General features: G+C 36.1%; 1 protein-coding gene across 1 annotated transcript in view; it reads left to right on the forward strand.

Moving 5' to 3' along the window:
- The window catches only part of ADAMTS19 (ADAM metallopeptidase with thrombospondin type 1 motif 19), a gene marked incomplete at its 5' end in the record, with an annotated part of 238706 nt that overhangs the window by 162197 nt on the left and 54548 nt on the right, over positions 1-21961 (forward strand). Inside the window, 3 exons of the mRNA XM_081036202.1 lie at positions 1041-1168; positions 5034-5154; positions 11838-11918. Of these exons, the coding sequence (XP_080892328.1) occupies positions 1041-1168; positions 5034-5154; positions 11838-11918 (330 nt within the window). The remainder of the gene's footprint in view (positions 1-1040; positions 1169-5033; positions 5155-11837; positions 11919-21961) is intronic.

Here is a 21961-nt window from a genome sequence, read left to right on the forward strand (position 1 = left end):
GTTAGAGCACACTGAAATGCTTTATTGCAGCTTCTAATGGCATCTTAAAGGAAAATCTCAAAACCATGCACATTGACGGCCTTGTTCCAACTCCTCAGAATTGTTCAGAGCAGGACTCAGAAGCCACATGTGAAAACTGTTTGAAATGTTCAATTCTGAAGGCTCATTTAACTGTCTGTCTTCTCTTTGCAAAGTGATAGCCAGTTCCCTGCCTCTGGCTGTTATTTGGTATTTATAGAACCCCAGCAGCATACGTGGAACTTAACTGAAGACATAGCGGAGATCAGTGTCAGAGACTGTAAACTATTTTCCATTCTATTTATATGAGCTTAATAAACAGTAAAGGGCCCCACTGGTGTCAAGCCAATAGAGTAGTAATGTAGCATGGAAATTGCTCTGAAGTTTCAGATTTGGATAATCCTACTACTGGTGTTACCAAATACTACAGCTCCTTTTTGGATGCTTAGAAATAGAAACGGCACTTGAGAAATGTTTTGGCATTCTTTGACTGAGCCTAATAGGCAAGTGTTTTAACTCTCACCATCCTACCGTATTGTTTCATGAAGCATTGAAGAAGACGCTCGGGCATTCAAGAATTCTTTACCTAGAACAGTGGTTCTCAACCTCGATACCTTATGTACCAATATGCTTTTTGACTAAGCAGTAAAGGGGGCTGAGTCCTAGCCAGGACCTCAGCCACTATGCATACCAGTGGTTGTTCTCATGGGGTTGTATTGCATTTCTAAACATCCTTGTAATGGAAAATCTTCTGAGAATTGCTCATCTTGGAAGATCTTCTTTCTCCCTTTAGTGACTTTTCAATCAGAAAACACTAAATGCATAGGATTGAAAATTAGTGTTTTGGACTTTAAAAGTGAGTTATAATAACCCTCCAGTATTATCTACTCTAATATAACATTACTCAGTTCACATCAAATTATATTTTTCACTCATCAACTGTTCTGAAAAATAAAGCTTGAGATAAAAATATTTATGGAGTCACTTATGCTTAGTATTTTTTTTATCCACTCTGTATGTAGAAAAACCATGTGCCTTGTTTTGCTCTCCTGTTGGAAAAGAACAGCCTATTCTTCTGTCAGAAAAAGTGATGGATGGAACTTCTTGTGGCTATCAGGGATTGGATATCTGTGCAAATGGCAGGTGTCAGGTAAGACATTCTAAAAGGGAGAATGTGTCTGCTGAGGTAGGACTGGGGACCACCGAGCAGCCACACGGTATGGTGGAGAACTGTGTACCAAGATTCAAAAGATGAGGATGTATTCCTGACTCAACTCTGAACTTGACCAAGTCTGATCTACTTTGTATGATGTAGGGTTTGGACTAGCTAATCTTTAATACCCATTACTATCTGAAAGAATCTGCGATTTTAATTCTGTCATATGCATATAACGGGTCTAAAAGTGTAACACTTCGGGCTTTTTATATCAAAGCATTCCAGACCAAAAATGCAAGCACTCCAGTTCTCCACGTACTGGGTCTAAGACTGAGCCATGTGGTAAAAAGCTATAAAACCAGTTCTACTGTTCACTTAATCTTAAAGCATTTCAACCTACTTGAATCAACTGAGTTTTAAAGGTATATTCAATTATCTTATTATTCTTAACCCTTTCATTTCCCTTTCTCTTCCTTTTAAGAAATAATCTTCATCTACTACATGTATTTGTGTGCGTTTCTTCATTTGTCATTAGAAAGATAGAAATTCTGTTAAAGTGAGGATGAAGAGCATAGTGGAAAGATCAAAGGCTAGGACTTAGAAGTTACTAGTTACGGCTCTGCCACTATCTCAGGTTGGCTTTCCCGGAAGATTAATATGCGGGGAGTTTAATGCCAAGTGTTTTCTTGATCAACATTGGTGTGGGAGGGGAAGGAGGCAGGATTGGGCAGAGGGGGAAGTTGGGCTGCAGTGAAGTCACGAGATCTCAGCCAACCCTCTGCGGAGCATGGAAACTTGGATGGCTCTTCAGAGTTGTCCCCATTTGGGGTGAGATAAACTGCCCTTTTTCCCCCCAGCATCTACAAACATTTGGATGCAAGCTGCCCCAGGAAGGAGATAATGACCTTGGGAAAGGCAGTTGTCTTCAGGCTAGGCAATTTCTGAACAGGGTTGATAGCTGAGAGCCATCCACTGATAAACTTCCCAGGCATGGAAGGGAAATAAATCCTTTAGTTATGAAAATGAGTATCTGAGTGGAGCAGCACTGGATCCATGGCAGCTACTAGGAAATTGTGTTCTTGGGAAGATCACTTAAAATATGTTTGCAAACGTTACCTAATTTGTAAAATGAAGTTGTTGGACCAATGGTCATTAACTTTTTTGTCTAATACACTCCTTTGAGAATTTGATGAAAAATTTGCTCCCCCCCCAGAAAAATGCACACCTGAACACACACACACACACAAACACACACACACACACACACACACACACACACACCAAAATTTGAAAACAATTGTGAGCTATGAATGGATCCTTCTGTAGTCCAAAAGAAGTCTATGGACTTCTGGGTAAAAACTTGAAAACAACATGAAACTTAAATGCTTCACCAGCTCTAAAGTTCTATATTTTCCCAGGATGCTATTAAGTTTACAGCACAGAATCATGTAATACCATTGGCGTAAGAAACAGTCTTATAATTACATATTAATTTCCTTTATTCTTTACCAGAATATGGCAGTAACCCGAAATGTAGTTTTTATTTGTCTGTAAAAACAACAACAACAACAACAAAAACCATTGTAGGTATTTACCTCTCCATTTTTTTTTTTTTAGAAGCAGATGATGGGCAATTAAAGCTTTTAATTTTATTTTGTCATTTTATGTAAATCTGTCAGGTTAGTGTATGTCTTAATTTATTTTTCAAAAAAATTATTTTTCCAACTGCGTATGCAATACACAATAGCCTAAATTGCTATGCTTTCATTTAACAGTATTGTGTAAGCAGGGCCCTAGCTAGACATTAAAATTACAGCAACAAAAGATTATGCATAAGTGCTATGTGAATCTGATTATTATAATTAAAGTTCTGTGAAATGGATTGTGACTTCTGAGAACATTGGAATACTTCAAGATTCTGGCTTTTTAACTAAAATGCTTTATTCAGTCTTTCAATATAATTAAAAACATGCTTCTTTTAAGTACTGACAACCTTCTATATGTTGGGTTTGGCTTGAGTGTTTTGTTTTAGCACAAAGCACATAGTAGCACTGAAGCTGAATGTAGAATTCTAAATTTGGTGAGTGGACTAAGAAGGGCAGTTGAAAACAGCTTTCTCCTAGTGACCCAATTTGGCTCTGTGACGTTTCCATCATGGAAAAGATGGAGAAAGCTCTACTCTGTATTATCACATTATCCTCCCATCTCTATCATGCCAGTGGTACCTCAGGTACCACTAGTTAAACAAAGTTGTCCATCTTCAACTTTTGGAGTTAATGTGAGCATATTTTGATAAGTGTGGATGTTTGAGCCTATCAATTACAAATACAAAATCTTTGATTCTTATATTAAAAATATATGATCTTGGAACCATGGCATTATGTCTGTCCCTGACTTTTATTGTAGGTTTGCAGACTTGTAATATCACAGCTACAAGGGTTAGAAAAACCTGAGACGTTACTAGGTACTAATTTATGTAATTATCTATCTACCATTTATTGAGATTGTTGTATTTGCCAAGAAACAAATGGGACACTAGGAAGAAAGCAAAACATGGTGCTTTTGTTATTTCAAAACCACTTTAGACTCTACTCTAAATTTTTTCTTCATTAGAACATGAAGGAGAGATTTTTTTTTTTCCCCTACCCCAGGACTCCCAGGTCATTTCATGGCTCCTGCTTAGTGAACTCTTCCCATACCTTTGTTGTATTTTGTGGATTTCCTGTGGTGCCCACCTCTTTCATTCGGAGATATTCTCTTTATTTCTTCTCAAATAAGCTTTGATTTGCTGATCAGAATTCTCTGCTAATGCATTGCTTTATCTCTTGATACTGATATACCCTCCCTTGACAAAAGGAAAGGATGCAATATTATGTAGGTTTCATGTGATTTTTGTTCTCTCAGGGTATTTATCCAGCAGCTGCATTTTATCATCGCCTGCTTCCCCCATCACAGCACCAACACCCACAGCAAAAGACCCTGGGTTTTTTTTCTGTTTTATTTAATATTTTAAAAATTTCTCTAAAATAGTTTTAACTTGTTCTAAGTGGGTATATTATCTGTCTCTCTTGCAGCTCCTATTTTGAGGTAATTGTGTCATCCTACCATTTATTTCTGACGATACTGACATTAAATTCTGCTCTTTGAGTATGCACAGCTTGGCAAAATATGATCATATTTACTGAACGTCAGTGGGAGACTAACATTATTCACTAGGAAAGAGTCAGTGATTTAATCTCAGAAGATTTTTACTAACAAAATTCTTCTGGGAGCATATAAAAATTAATTTCCCCACTGTTTATATTTTCTTATAGCAGCCATGGGTTGTGAGCAGTTCTTACTCACATTTGTGTGCTGGATGCCAAAGAAGACGGGCATAGAAGTTTATTCGTGAACTGCAGTGAAAATAAACATTTATGTTTGGTTTTCACAAAGTTAACATTTAATATTCAGCATTGGCTTTGCAACCACTTTAGAAGTGAAGCCATCCATATCATGAATATGTTATCTGTTCTATGTTGAGTAGAATGAATTAGATTAATTGTGCTATATTTAATAAAAATGTGATTTCCTTTGGGCCTTGTGTAAATTGCATTTGTCTCAATATTTTTCCAAATTGCTTTAGTATATCATTTAATTTTAATATACAAAAAATACTCTCATCACTATCGTGCTAGTTGATCACTTGACAGATATTATTTGACATGAGCTTACTGTATTGGTTTGCACCAAAGAATATGACATTTTATTAGTTTGTCAATTAAACACGTCTAGGTTGTAGAGACTAAATTTGTCCTAAATTAGTGGTTAAAACAGAAAAAGAAAAATCTCACTTTATGATGTATTGTTCTCGTTACAGAAAATTGGCTGTGATGGTTTATTAGGGTCTCTTGCAAGGGAAGATCATTGTGGTGTATGCAATGGCAATGGAAAATCGTGCAAAATCATTAAAGGAGATTTTAATCACACCAGAGGAGCAGGTAATTATTTTTTATTTGTTTCAAAATTAATAATCCGAACAATCTTTGGAGACAGAATTTACATAGAACCTTGACTTAACACATCACAGTTTTGATTCCGTTGAAGATTTTTGTAATGGGTATTGAATGATTTGTCTTGATGATATACAATACATGTGATCTGAGCCAGAAATTCTAACAAGCCCATTTCCCAGTAATGAAAATATGAAGTCATCTGTTGTGCATTTAATAAATTGTAGCAGCAAGGGAATAATCTAATTTGCATTGGCAAATGTTATCAGATTTCTACAGACCTTATTCTCCGATGCAAAGCATGATGTCTAAAAGAATAATTGATTTTTAACAGGTTGAAGCAACTATTGAGAGTATTCGTCTTCAGGTTTACAGCTTTCCATTTTCTTTTTTTTTTCTTAATGTTTTACTAACTTTGGAGGGAAAAGAAAACAGAGAGTCTTTAGCAGTGTAGCATGGTGGGAACAATAACAGGGGAGTCAGAAGATGGGATGATGTCCTGGGCATATTAATAGTGGCAAGTCATTCTCTATTCTTTTGTTTCCTCGTCTATAAATATTATTATTCGGGGGATGTGAGGAGGAAATGATTATGAATGATCTCTACAGTGTAAGTTTTAAAGTGATCCCCAACAAAAAGTAATATTATCTGTACTGAAATATAATGACCACAAATATGCTTTATATACAGATAGTGCTTTATACTCAGGTCCTCAAGCTCACTGGGAGGAAGCAGACATTACAGTGTTTACATTAGTTTCTTAGCTAGACATCTACCTATTGAACTGTCTTAATATTTGTGATTATATTTTTATCATCTTTAATATGCTTATATTCCATAAGTCAACTTTTTCCTATTTGAAATTCCTTTCTTGTTCAAATACCAAAAACCCTGAGACTAAACTATGTATTAGTTTAAATATAAAGGACAAGCCATTTATGTTTGAATACTCAAGAAAACAGTTCATTCTAGATAAAAGTCCTTCAGAAAAGAAAATTAGACACAGCCCTCTAAAGTTGAATACAACCTTTTGCTGGGCCCCAGTAGAATAAAAGGTAAGTAAGGTAAAAGGTAAATTCAAAAGGTATATTTTGAAGCCTAAAAGTAACTAAGGCCCAGGGAAAATTGTAGATCAAAATCTCAGTCTCCAAAGCTATGAAAAAGGTGACAGGTCCTACAAGTCAAAATCTGCCAGAACTCAATGAGAAAAGTCATACATGAGTGTAACAGGCTCTCAGACTTTCAACTAAGAAGTATAATTATAATGCAATTATAGTGCAATTATCAGCCTGATTGTGATGGGTAAAGTATTTATGATGCGTAAGTTCAAATAAAGACTGAAAAACTAAAGATTGAAAGACACTAGAATTTTTGAAGCGCGTTCTTGCCCAATTATTTAATATGCATGGAAACAGTTCACCGAAGAATACTGGTGCATATTCAGCACTGATATCTTTATTTCATTGTAATAACACTTGCTTTTCCCACCAAGCATAGAAAACAGAAATAACCGGTTAATACTGGGAGTGCTGCTCGTCATTCCGTCGGCAGTTATGTGGATACATTTTTTCCCCCAGATTCCTACTCAACCTCCTTTGTTTTTATTGCACGTTAATTTATACTTGTGTTCATTTGTTTGTTTGCTATAGGTAAGTTATACTACTGGCATCTGGTATTTGGAAAATGTCTATGACGCCTAAGATATTGGGAGTGTCAGATACTAATAATATTACTTTCTTCCTAAAAGTCCATGCTAGTTTCACGTTGCTCACAGGGTAGAGACAACGATTCTTAACTTTGACCATAAAAAAAATGTCCAATGTGATGCTGTTTCTACTTGTCTGTCTGACATCCTCTCACACCCAGGTCTCTTTCCTCCTCTAAGCTGTGGCTACTAGATTTCTTACAAATGCTCCGACTGTCCATGCGTCCTCCAACACCTTGCTTTTAAAAATATGGTTCTGTTAGCTTCCCCTTAGTTTTGCCTGGTTAATTCCTAGACATCAATCAGATCTCAGTTCATATGTCACTTATTCAATGCAGTGTTCCTGGAACAACCTCCACCTCCTACCACTGACAACTAGTTTGGTGATGCTTACCATGTTTGTATCCATATGGTGTAGCTCCAGGCACATTTGCAATTGAACTAGACTTGAAGAACAATTGAACATTCATTGGTCTTTACTTCCCCACTAGACTCGAAGATCAATGCATTCCGATTTTTGTTCAGCACCATGTTCTCAGTGGTCAGCATAGTGTGTGATCCAGTAATATGTGTAAATTCAATGGATAATGAAACGTTACATTGAGGACTTTCAAAACCAAAGATCTGCTCAAGTCCTTACTTATGTCACGCGCTTCATCTCCTTGTGACTTTCGGAATGTTGTATTCATTTCCCTTGAGACAATTTTATCCTTATAGTTTATGGACTTCCTAAAATATCTTGAAGGAATTGCAGCCTTACATGGTCCAGTTGGCCATGCACGCTGTATATATTGTATGAGTAACACATGTGCAGACACAAGTGGGTGTTTTCCATCCCTGTGCTCTATTTAGGGTTTGCTCAATCACTTTTGTTGGAGCTAGAAAATAAACTTAAGAGGGTTCTTTTTTCTTTTTGTACATTTATCATGTTTTTCATTGTAACTTGCCTAGCCAGGGGATAATTTTTTTTCAAGGAACTTTCAAAGGTAAATTGTGTATTTGGCCAGTGTGGAACTATATAATTATCAGTACGAGGTCTGACAATTAAGTTCGAGAACTTATCCTAGAAAAAGTGTTACATACGTCATTGCTGAATATCACGATGGTCACCTTCGAAGTACTCCCCTTGGGAAGCTATGCACTGATGCCAGCTCCTAGTCCACCCTTCAAAGCAATTTTGGAACTCTTTTTCTGAAATGGCCATCAGAGCTGTCATTGTATTACCCTTGATGTCCTGAATGTCATCAAAATGTCTTCCTTTCAGTATTTCCTGTATGGTCGGGTAAAGAAAGAAGTCGTTGGGGGCCAGATCAGGTGAGTAGGGAGGGTGTTCCAATACAGTTATTTTTTACTGGCTAAAACTCCCTTACAGACAGTGCTGTGTGAGCTGGTGCATTGTCGTGATGCAAGAGCCATGAATTATTGGTGAAAAGTTCAGGTCGTCTAATTTTTTCACGCAGCCTTTCAGCATTTCCAAATAGTAAACTTGGTTAACTGTTCAGTTGATACAAATTCATAATGAATAATCCCTTTGATATCAAAAAAGGTTACCGACATTGGTGCAACAAGTTCACGAACTTAGTTGTCAGACCTTGTCTACACTAAGAAGAAAATGTGCAGAAAATGTATTATTCTTAGTATAAGAACACAGCTCTTAGACTCTGTTTGCCACAGCAGTAGGAGAGTCAGAGTGTCATGTATTCTGTTCTATAAAATAGTAGCAGTGGGTCATAGCTGAAAGCACATAGTAGAATCAGAGAGATCTGAGTTCAAAGCTTGAGTCAGCTTATTACAGACAATACAGTCATGAAAAAGGTTTTTTTTTACTACCTTTATTTTCTCATCTATTAAATAAGAAATGTCATATATACCTTGGATGTCATCATTATGATCAAATGTAATAATTTATGTAAATAATAATAGTGACTAGCTCATAGCAGTTGTTCAAAATGTGGTATTTTTCATTGTAACTACCACGAAAATGATTGTTATCAACATTTTAAGATGGTTGATTAATAATGGGATTTTTGGTTATAAGATAGGCTGTTCCTATGTACAAAGCAAACTGTCATACATGAGGATATAACTTATGATATTGACCTCATAGGGTTTATTGCAACTTCTAAGCTTGGCAGTAGCCACTCTTACATTCACTTCTTTAAAAAATGCACATTCTCAATTGTGCAAAATGGCTCATTTACTGAAAAATATCTAGCCCCCCAGTCATTGGTATCTTTCTTCAAATGTCTGCTTAATATTTTTCTTCCTCTCTTTCTTCTTTAATTAAATTCAGTTTAATTCACCTATCCTCCAAACCATTCCAATTGAATGATAGAAAATTGCTGTTCTGTAACTATAAACTTAGATATAACTATTGTCCTAATGTACACTAATTTACTGCTAAACTCGAAGAGGAGTTTGCAGTTACTTTTCCCTATCTACTCTTCTGTTTCACATCTCCAAACACTTTGCTGAATTCATGTGCTCACAATGAAGTCACCTCTTCATTGTGACATCCGGTCACAATCTCCTTTCTCTTTGATGTCTCTACAGTTTATGACACAGTTGACCAATAACTCTTCTTGAGATATTCTAATCTTTTAATCCCATTGTACCAAAATAGCCAACTTTCCACCTTCTCGGGATTATTCGTTCTCTGTTCTTTCCTGCTTTGTTTTTAATCTCTCTGTTAATGATTGTCACAAGGTGGAATCTCTTTCAGTTTTCTCCACTTACTTTTATGGCTTAAACGACTACCTCTGCAAAGATGCCTCCCAAAGGTACTTCAGTAGCCTGACCTTGCTCTGGAATTCCAGAGATCTTCCTGGATATTTTTACTGGTGTGTTACACCATTTTATTAACTACCAATTCCAAAGCTGTGTTTATTAGACTATTACTACAACTTGACTTCCGCATTCCTGTAAACAATGGCCCTATTCTCACATCATCATCATCATCATCATCATCATCATTATCATCATTATCATCATAAAACATTATGTTCAATGTTTATTTTCCCACTTTCTATTGGTTCTCAAGTTCAGAATATTTTTTTCTTCACAGTGCCTTCTGGATTTTCTACCTTAGCCTCCACGGATTTTTACATTAGACGCCTGACACTGTTATTCACAACTACATTGCTGGGCATCCTGCACCTGCTGCCAGACAAAGCCTCTTAAACCAGTATCTAATCAACAAGTTCATTGCTATAGAATGTCCAGTAGCTCCACATTGATAAATTCAGTGTCCTGGGCATACGTCTAAACTCTTCAGTAGAGCCATCGTCTTACATCTTTTTATTCTGTCAGAATAATTTTATTTTTGTGCTACTAAGAATACCACTTACTTCCTTACTTTTATTTATTATATACAGTGAACACATCATGCATGCGCACACACACACACACACACACACACACACACACACACACCGTATCCATTCTTCAAAGACAGTTCATCTATTTCCTCCTTTGTGAAGCTTTCCTTGTCTCTCCTCTGAATCATAGTGGTTCCGGCTGATGTCAGCGTTTCTCAAACATGAGTAATGTATATAAACATTTACAAGGGAAAAAGGAAAAATAAATCCCACTTCTGTGAGTTAAAAATAGCAGCAAACCTTTTGAGTGGTGATGTGATCAGAGAATGAGGACAGTTTAAACAACGTACTAATATCCTTTAGCAGGGAGGTAACCGTAGCATTCTGCATGTGATCTTTTAAACGTAATTTTTGAAGTTTTATTTAACTCATATATATATATATATTAGGTATTTCTGCTTTGTTTTCCCAATTGATTATAAGCTCATTAAGTGCAGAGACTTTCTTATCTTACTTCTGAGGACAAATAGGCAGTAAGCATTTGTTTCCATTTCCATTGCTGCCTATTTGTTCATGTAACAAAATGATAATGTTTGTATGGCTTGGTATTAGTAAAAATGGTTAAATTGAATAAGCAGTGTTCGCTAATGGAAATTATGATTGGAAAAGCACATTCCTCTAATTCCAGCCACTGCCACCAGGTGGGGTATATGCCACCTTTTGGTATACACCAAATCATTGTGACAGTTTGAGGAATTTGAATAATTAAGCAGACGACTCTAGGATTAGCTATGGTGCCTTTTTAAAAGTATTTTGAAATTAGGTTTTTATCAGATATATGGAACTACAATTATACTAAGAAGAATATTAAATATTATTTCAATATAATTTTAAAGCATAACTATTCAGCCAAAAGTAGGCATCTACTCTATACTATTTTGCACTAAATGAAGTCTTGATTTTAACTTTTTCTGCACATTCTCCTTTCTATCCCACTGTATCTTATTTCACTTCAAGCATTACTTTTCTAAACCTCTGCCGAAAACTCTTGCCTGAGCAACAACGAATTGTGTCTTGTTTCTAGCTGCCTGATACCTTCCTGGGTGACACTAGATTGCTTTGGATGGAGGGAGGGCCTTACACTTAGTTGTCTCCAGCCTATTTCAGAACCCCTACTTAGTCTCCTCAGGGAGAGCGCTGTCTCTCCTGTCCTATGCTCAGCTACTGCAGGGACCTGATCCCTTCTGGCTGTTTCTCTCCAGCTGCCTGTCCTTCTTCCCCACACTTTCTAACTTAAAGGAGTCCCAGGAGCAAAATCTGAGGTTGTTTGCTGTCGTCCAAAATCCACTGTGTTTCTAACCAGCTGGCCCATTGTTTTTTTTCTTGACTCACAGTTCTTAAGATATCAGAGAGCTTTTCACATAAAACTCAGTTACCTGTTTGTCCTTGTTAGTGCTCTGGACTTAACATCTTTCCAAGAAACTTCTCCACTTGAAATGATGACAGTTTTTGTACATAGAATTTGTGTCCCTGTGGGTATTGAAATATCATAGAGAAAAGTGAAACCAAAAGAAGAAATGACAAGTCAATTAAGAAAAGAGATCGTATAAGAACTCAAGATTTATTTCATATTTTATTGACTCTTGCAGGTTATGTGGAAGTGCTGGTGATACCTCCCGGAGCAAGAAGAATCAAAGTCGTGGAGGAAAAGCCAGCGCATAGCTATTTAGGTAATCTGTGTTACAGACACAGAGACCATCCAACCTCGAGCCCAGCTCCCTGCCCTGAGACTTCTGTGGTGACGAGGATGTTAACCCGTTTCTGGTTACCTGTTTGAATTTCCCAGGAAGCACCTCTGTCATATCAAGTAGAAATTTCTTTCCTTCTCTCCCAGGGACTTCCCAGGAGCAAAAGCAATGTGGCTGTCTGTGAGTTTTTGGGGGGGGGTTATGAATTGCTTCCACATGTTAGTGCAAGTTGAAAAAAGCCAACAACATTCATTGGATGATTTGGGTATGCTTTATTTCATATATATGCATTTATATAAAGTACATTTCATAAATATGTTTATATCCTATATATGCGCATAGTTATACATATTATTTATATTTATTGCATATGTTAATGCATATACATAGGTGTGTGTGTATAAAACGATTACTTTAGAATTAGGAAATCTTGTGGAATTCTTAAAAATATTTCTACATACTAAAAAGACTTAATCTTTTAATGGGAAAAAAATGCTCTCTCTTGTCTCACTTCAGGTATACTCCTATGAAGAGAGTATTTTAAATTTTTAATTATTGCTGTGCAAGGAATTGTATCAGCTGCTTTAATTAAGTTAATTAAAGATTTTTAAATATGTGAAAGAAAGTACTAAGTTGTCAAAATACATAGTGCTTTGTCCATTAAAATTTCAAACTAAATCATATGAAATGATCTTTTATTGGTCACAGATAGAGAGATCTAATGTGATTAGGTCTGACAAAACATTTAACATTCTCCCAGAATTTAAATATTGTATGTATATTATTTTTAAAGAAAGCTTTCGTGTCTTTTCTTAACAAAAATAATGTCCTCATTATTCTTTCCCAATAGGGAAATACTTTGTACATAGTAAAATCCAATATTACGTGATTGTTTCTACTCTGCAGTATTTAAGATAGTCTACACTTGGATCGAATTATTTTTCTCATTAGGGTTTGCTTTCTAGGAGTAGGAAAATTTGAGGAAAGGGGAAAGTAAAGAAATTCTTTGTCATGTGGCACACTGATTAATTTGTTATTACTAATATTTAAATTTGTATGCTTTTACCTACTATGGATGGTTTTTAAATGCATTTTAAGTGCAAGTAAATCATCCCAGATGTCCAAATTCAGATTAAAGCTCTAATACCCAGTGTTTGGAGATATTGTGCAAACTCTAGACAATTTCAGTACATTCATTCACTAGCAGATATTTGGCTATTACACTGGGGAATAAGTTTTCTTTTTTTTCCAAGCTGGAAAGGAATATAGATGTCTCAAATGGTTTTCTCAAATTCTTCAAAACTCTCCATTGTACAACGATTTTTAGTAACCTCAAGAATGTGGTTAAATAAACAAGCCAATAGCACAAATGGGAAGTCTCCATGCTCTCTCTAACTCCTTACTTCCCAGGCTCTTTAACCAATCTATTCTCATTTCTGTCTCTTGTCTGCATCAACTGCCTTTGTCAAGGTCAGCATGTGCCTTCCATATTGGACAATTCAATGGTCACATTTTATTTGACCATAAGTGGCATTCAAAACTGTTGACCTTTCCTCAGTTCATTAAATACTTTCTTCTTTTGGCTTCTAACACCTGAGGCCTCATTGGATGCCCCCTACTGGTCACTTTTGTAGGGTTTTCAACCTCTGTGTGGTTTCCATACTGTTGGCTCAAGCTGGTCCCTGCTCTCCTCCCTGCTAACTATTTCCCTAGGGAATTGCAGCTAGCCCCATTGCTTTTCCCTGTTTATTTAATGTAAATTATCCAATGTGTTATTTGCACCTCAGAAATAGTAAGTCTCATTCAAAAATTTTATTCCTTCCCATGCAGAAACCTCGTCCTCCTTTAGTGTCCCCCACTATGGTAAATGTCACTGTATTATTACAGTGTCTTGTGACTGCTGTAAAAATTACCACAGACTTGGTGGTTTAGAAGAGCAGAAGTGTATTCTCTCACAGTTCTGGAGGTCATACTCAGTTTTAATGGAGCCAAAATCAAGATGTGTGCAAAGCCATGCTCTCTCTCTGGAGACTCTAGGGGAATACCCATTCCTTGCCGCTTCCATCTTCTGATGGCTACCAGCCCTCTTTTGCTTGTGACCACACTGTTCCAGTATCTGCTTCCCTGTGTCATTGCCTTCTCCTCTTTTTCTGTGTTCAAACCTCTCTTTTCCCACCCCTTCTAAGGGTACATGTTGACTGCATTTCAGGCCCACCTGGATAATCCCTCTATGTCAAGATCCTTAACTTAATCATGTCTACAAAGTTATTTGTTTGTTGCTTGCCATGTAAGGTAGCATTTTAGGTTCCAGGAATTCAGATATGAATCTCTCTCTCTCTCTCTCTCTCTCTCTCTCTCTCTCTCTCTCTCTCTCTCTCTTCTTTCCTTTCTTTTTTCTTTTTTTTTTTTACTTACTAACACTTTTTTAAAATTGTGGTAAAAATACACATAAAATTTACCATCTCAACTATGTTAGGTGTCCAGTTCAGTGCCATTGAGTACATTAACCTTGTTGTACAACCGCCACCACCATCATCTCCAGAAGTCTTTTCATCTTGCAAAACTGAAAGTCTTTACCCCTTAAACAATAACTCCCTGTTCCCCTCCACCTTTCCGCTGCTAACCACCATTGTGCTTTCTATCTGCATGCATTTGACCATTCTACATACCTCATATACATGGGATCATACAGTAACTATCCTTTTGTCACTGACTTGTATCACTTAGGATAATGTCCTCAAGATTTATCCAGGCTATAGCAGTGTCAGAATTTCCTTTCTTCTTGGCTTAATAATGCTCCATCATTTGTATATATCACTTTTTGCTTATCCATTCCTTCATCCAGGGATACTTGGGGTTGCTTCTATGTTTAGCTCTTGTCACTAATGCGTCTATGAACGTGGGTGTACAAATATTTAAGACCTTGATCTTCATTCTTTTGAGCAAATACCCAGAAGTAGAATTGCTGAATTAGGTGGTAATTCTATTTTTAATTTTTTTGAGACACTGTCACACACCGTTGTCCATTCTCATCAATAGTGTGCAAGGGTTCCAGTTTCTCTATATCCTCCCCAATGTTTATGGGTTTGTTTATTTTAACAGTAGCCATCTTAATGGGTGTGAGGTGATATTTCAGTGTGGTTTTGATTTGCATTTCCCTAATGATTATGATGTTGAGCATCTTTTTGTGTGCTTGTTGGCCATTTATATATCTTCTTTGGATAAATGTCTATTCTAGCACTTTGCCCATTTTTCAATTAGGTTGATTAGGTTGTTTGGTTTTTTGTTGATGAGTTTTAGGAGTTCTGTATATATCTTGGATATTAATTTTTGTTCTGTTAACAGTGTCTTTTGATGCACAAAAATTTATATATATGCAATTATTTTTAATTTTTCATGAAGTTCAATTTGTCTATTTTTATTACCTGTGCCTTTGGTGCCACGTCCAAGAAATCACTGCCAGATTCAGTGTCGTGAAGCTTTTGCCTTATGTTTTCATCTAAGAATTTTATAATTTTAGATTTTACATTTAGATCTTTGATCCATTTTGAGTTAATTTTTGTATATGGTTCAACTTCCTTTTTCTGCATGTGGTTACTCCGTTTTCTTAGCACCACTGGTTGAAAGACTGTCCTTTCTCTACTGAATGATCTCGGCACCCTTGTCAGAAATCATTTGGCCATACATGATAAAGTTTATTTCTGGGATCTGTATTCTATTCCATTGGTCTATGTGTCTGTTTTTATGCCAGTAGCACACTGTTTTGATTACTGTAGCTTTCTAGTAAGTTTTGAAATCAGGAAGTATGAGTCTCCAGCTTTGTTCCTCTTTTACAAGATTATTTTGGCTATTTTGGGTCACTTGAGATTCCATATGAATTTTAAAGTAGGGTTTCTTTATTTCTGCAAAAAATAGGACATTGGGATTTTGATAGGGATTGCATTGAATTTGTAGGTTATTTTTGGATAATGTTGACATCTTAACAATACCAAGTCTTCCAATCCATGAACCTGGAATGTGTTTCCATTTATGTCTTCTTTAATTTCTTTCAACAGTGTTTTTTAATTTTCATTGTATAAGTTTTTTATCTCCTTGGTTAAGTTAATTCCCAAGTATTTTATTCTTTTGGATGCTATAATACTATAAATAGAATTGTTTTCTTAATTTCATTTTCTGATTGTTCATTGTTAATGTATAGAAATGCAACCTCTTTTTGTGTGTTGACCTTATATCCTATTACTTTGCTGAATCCATGTATTAATTCTAACAGAGTTTTTCTTTTTGGTAGACTAGTTAGGGTTTTCTACATATAAGATCATATCTACGAAGAGAAATACTTTTACTTCTTCCTTGCTGATTTGGATGCCTTTTGTCCTCCTGAATTTGGTTTGCTAGTATTTTGTTGAGGAATTTTACATCAATGTTCATAAGGGAAATTGGTCTGTAGTTTTGTTTTTGTTTGTTTGTTTTGTTTTTTGTAGTGTTTTTGTTTAGCTTTGTGTGGGGACAGAGCCAGGAGTGCAGTTTCTAGGTTCTTGGCCTTACGTAGAAAGGTGCTGGCTCAGGTAGTAAACTGCCATTAACTGTGATTGGATGGCCATCAGCTGTGGCTAGTTGGCCGTCAGCTGTAACCAGTGAGCCATTGGCCACTAATATAACTGCCATGGCTACGCTAGCAGCAAATGGGGGCTAGCAAGAAGATGGTGGCTGAGCTAGCAAGAGTGGATTGCAGTTAGCACGGCGGATTGCAGCTAGTAAGTGAGGTTGGTTGGCAGAGATAAGTGGATGGCAGGTTGCGGACAGTGTGGCTCCTGCCTCCTGTGTCTCCAACCCAGTCTCCAGCGAGACTATGGTGGTATGACTCCCCTACCTATGGCTCCGTGGGTGTTCCTTTTTGGCCTCTCCATGTCCTGCATTCTTATGTGGGGAGTGGGACCAGAGACACCGCCTGACACCCAGCACGACACTTTGGTATCGTGAAAATGCTGGCCTCGTAGAATGAATTAAGAAGTCTTCCTTCCACTTCAATTATTTGGTAAATTTGAGGATTGGTGTTGGTTCTTCTTTAAATGTTTGGTAGAATTTATCAACGAAGCCATAAAGTCCAGGGCTTTTTTTGTTAGGATATTTTTGATTACTGATTCTGTCTGCTTACTAGTTATAGGTATATTTAGGAGTTCTGTTTCTTTGTGATTCAGTCTTGGTAGGTTTTCTCTTTTGAGGAATGTGTTCATTTCATTTAGGTTATCCAATTTGTTAGCATGCAATTGTTCATAATACTTTCTTATAATCCTCTGTATTTCTGTAATATCTGTAATGTTCCCACTTTGATTCCTGATTTTCAGTGTGTCTTTTTTCCTTCTTAGTCCATCTAGCTACAGGTTTGTGAATTCTGTTGATCTCATCAAAGAACCAACTTCTGATTTTGTTGATTTTTCTCAAATTTTTTTTGTTGTTTATTTCACTTATCCCTGCTCTAATCTTTATTATTTTGTTCCTTCTGGTAGCTTTGAGTCTAGTTTATTCTTCTAGTGCCTTAAGTTATAAATTTAGGTTGGTTCTTTTTTCATGTAAGTGTTTATAGCTATAAATTTCCTCCATAGGGCTCCTTTCACTGTGTCCCATCAGTTTTGGGATGTTGTATTTTCATCTCCATTTGTCTCAAGATGTTTTCTAATTTCCCTTGTGATTTCTTCTTTGCTCCATTCGTTGTTTGAGTATGTTGTTTCATTTCCACAAATTTGTGATTTTCCAGTGTTCTTTCTGTTATTGATTTCTAGCTTTATCCCATTGTAGTCAGAGAAGAATCTTTGTATGATATGTAACTTTTAGGACATGGATATCTTTTTTTGGGGGGGGGACATTATTTATCCTACCACAGTCACTGATTTCTATCCAGTTGTTTATACTTAAGCGAGGCGTTCCCCTTGATAACTCTCTTTGCCACTCGAATACAAACCACTCCCTATTTCAATGTCCTGCTTTATTTCTTTTATAGCACTTATTACTCTGAATTTTCTTATTTGTTTACGTGCATGCTTTCATATTGTCTATGTCCACTGTTAATTCTTGAAGGCAAGGATCATTTAGTTCAGAGCTATAACTGCAGTAACCGAAACAGGGTCTGGCACACAGGAAATAATGAAGACTTTCTGAGTGAATTTTAATTAGGAAAAGATGGTTCACATATGTATAGTGATTAGTATGAGCCAGTGCAGTAAATATAGCCATTAAATAAATCCTCACAACCTCTCTGTGAAGTATATACTACTAATTTCCCAGTTTTTAAAATCAGACAGTAAAGGAACAGAGAATTTAAGTTTCTTTTCCAAGGTCACATGTAGCCACACAACAGCTTAACCTTTTGTTTTCTTCTATCTGCCCCCATAGAAAGGAGAGTCTATAAGATGATCCTTTGAGGGACTTTGTTAAACCTTTGCGTTTGCACCCTATGCCTCTCTGTTTGGTCCCAAAAAGATGACTGGATAGTCAATGACGAGTAAGATTCCTCACGGAAGGAACAACTCTAGCCAGACCAGTCGTGGGGACCAACAGGAGAACCCACGGGATTCACAGAGGTGGGCACAGCCCCTACCTTCCTCAGGCTAAGAAAAGCCTCAGCCTCTGTGGCTGCATTTTTTCCCAAAACCTGCAAGGGAAGTGACTCAATGAGGTGCTCTCCATCTATTCATATGCATATAGGTTTTGTCCCTTGAGGAAGTTGAGACTTACGGTCCAGCTGTCTGCAGGCAAGGGTGATTGACTCGAATCAGTTTTCTATTAAGATGTATGAGATTCACAGACAGTGGAATAAATAATGCTAATGCCTTATGTGAATATCAATAAAAGCCACCAGTCGGCTTGATTCTGGGCTCCAGTCTTCCAGGCTGTGAGGCCCCTGGACTTCTGAGATTTAACTGCCTCAAGTCTCTGCTTCTTTCTTTTTAAAAAAACTTAACCTTAAGCCGCCCCTTTTTGTTCCCTCACTGCCCGTGTTGCGTTGGACATGACAGTCACACACCTAAAAATCTATGATCCTGGATTTAAACCCAAGCAGTGTGACCATAATATCTGGTTCCTACAGTCTCCCTTTTACTTTTTATTTTTTAATCATTGCCTTCCATGCAACACTTGTGATTTTAAAGTACAGTCATACATAAACAAATTTTCCTTGAACTTTCCCCAAATTCCCTCTTTTCCCCCTTCTCTTAACTAATGTGATCACTTGTTGCATAGAATTAATTCAGTGGAATACAAATCATGAAATGACAGTTTTGTTCTCCAATCACTACCTCTAAGTCTGCCAGATCCTATCCACTTTCCCTCATGCAGATCTCTAAACATAAAACTCCAATCACTTTTTATTGAAAGACCATTCAACTTAAAAATGTAATCACATATCTGTGTTAAGTGTCTGGCCTTATTAAAGTCAGTTTTCCTTGTGCTTAGTTTTAGGCTTAGGCCTAAATTGCCAGGGTCTTTTTCTTGTACAAGGAAATAGCATCATTGCCCTTAAGCATCCCGAGTCTGGAGATTAAATCAAGGTTGAAAATACTAATATGTTACCATGTTTATTTGAGAACCCACTAAGTTTCCTTACTTGCTTAAGTGAGAAAAAAGAAATTATTCTAATGAATAGTGAGTGGGACAGTGCAAGAATGAAGACAGAGATCAGCTGTCTAATCCAATCAAGAGATTAGGAGTAAAGAAAATACAGAGCCTTCTAGAGACATTGGAGAAGTTAAACTGTTAAAACTTGTTGGAAAATGCATGTGAATATTGATAGAAGATGAAGATTTGAAGATGAGTTCTAGGTTTCTGGGTGAAATAACTGGGCAAATAATGATGGCATTTGTTGAGATAGGGCCCATGGATGAGGGGCAAATTTAGAAAAAAGAAAGAAATGACCCAGTATTAAAATCCTAGATTTCAAGTGTAGAATGCTAGATTTCAAGCCTGTGATATGTATTTTCTGCCTAAAGAATGGAAGAGAATACATATCATAAATCACATTTCCTAAAGGCTCCTTTGGGCCTTGGAAGGAAGTCATTGAAAAATCTTCATCTGAAAAAGCATTAGCCAAAAGAAAGGAAAAGAGATCATATCCTGGCAAACTGATCATTCTGTAGCAAATTAACTTGTCTACATCAAACTATATATTATCTCATAGGAGACATTTAATTTCCTCCCAATCCAGTTACTCTTTTTCATTACTCTCTCTTTGAATTGTATTCCCATATGCAATTATCATCTGCTTTTCTGAAGATTGTGACTTTATTATTTGGTTGCTAATTTAATAATTTATCAAAAAGCCTAAAATGGAGAGTAAAGTAGGTCAGATAGATAACATGTAATATCTTTACAAAATCATTATAGCTTATGATTTTAAAAAATCTAAAAAAGATCATATGAGTCAACTTACCTTGCCTGAAGCTTTGCATACAATCCTCTATGGAAAAACTTCTCAGTAAAAACAATTATAAGTGTTGAGGAAAACACAAAAGGAGGAAAAAAACACTTTCTAAATTACCTCTGAACTGGAAAGAAATTAAGGAATCTTCACATGCCAAAAACAAAGTGAGAACAGGAAGCCAGAGTATTTAGCTGCCTGAAGCCCCACTTATGCCTAATCCTGGTGACCAGTTTAGGCTTCCAGGGCCCAGGGATACTGTGGTCAGAAAACAAAGCCTAAGACCTTTGCAAAGTAGTAACTCTAATAGGAGACTCCCTGCGTGAAGCAGGACCCCAAAGGGCTACAAGCTCAGTGCAAAGGAGAGATAGAAATGCAATTGCACCTAAAAGGAGAAAGAAAGGAAATGTGTCTGTATTAACATGGATACTTGGCAGAGGTAGAAAATCAACTTCCCTGAAAATTTGTAACCGAAACCAAATGTTCATACAGATTTGCAGCACTAATTTACCTTAACTATGAAGTCCAAAACCCTCAAGGCGTTTATTTTCATGAGGTTACTACGGTGGCTGGCATATGCAAATGCAAAATTTTTTTAAAGTAATGCACCTTCAAACCAGGCCTCAAAGGGATTCTATAAATTGCAACAAATAAAATCTTATGATTAAAGAAAAAAGAAACTCAGAAAACACAAAAGGAAATGTATAAACAAAACACAGTAAAAATATGGGAGAGCAGAATCAGACATATATATATATTATTCATACACAGAAAATAGAACAATCTACAGAAAATAGAACAATTTTATAGTCAATATGTTTAAATATATACAAGAAGGATTTACCAATAATAAAAATCGACTACACATATTTAGAGAACCAAATATAATTTTTAAAATGAAATTTAAAAAACTCAATCAGCAGAAAACAAGATAGGAGAAAAATAACAGAAATGCATAGTAAGTAGGAAAAAAAAACACAAAGTAAGATGGTATAAACAAACCAAAACATGCTAGCATTCTTAACAAACATTTAAAAATTTAAATCTCTAGTTGAAAGACAAAATTTATAAGACTGGATTTCAAAAATAATTTAAGTATATGGTATTTTTTTAGGAAGTTTTTTTCAGGCATTTTTATTAGAGATTTTTCAAAAAAATATTCATTTATAATTGTGCCCGGAATATATATATTAAAATACAGGGGATATAAAACAAGAAATTATACTGGCCATAGTACAAATCTAGGCCAAAAGGATTTCTCAAAATAGTTAATAGACTTTAAAAGAAATACAGGGAAATATTTCACCTTATAGGCAAAATCATTATTTTTTAAATCAATTTAACATTACCTGAAGTGTATCATATTGTAGATGGTAATAACTATTTGCAAAGTGTTGAGAGTATTCTGTCAACGTATTTCTTTTCAAGTTTAAAATTCAAAGTAAAAATTAATATTTATATATTTTTCATAAATATGAAAATATGTATGCTTAATATTTTATCTTAAACATGCTTTACCCTGATTCCCTGAAAATAAAACCTAGCTCGACAATCAGCTCTAATGCGTCTTTTGGAGCAAAAGCTAATATAAGACCCAGTATTATATTATATTATA

This window comes from Rhinolophus hipposideros (genome assembly GCF_964194185.1).
Source record: "Rhinolophus hipposideros genome assembly, chromosome: 23".
In the NCBI taxonomy this organism is placed as follows: Eukaryota; Metazoa; Chordata; class Mammalia; order Chiroptera; family Rhinolophidae; genus Rhinolophus; species Rhinolophus hipposideros.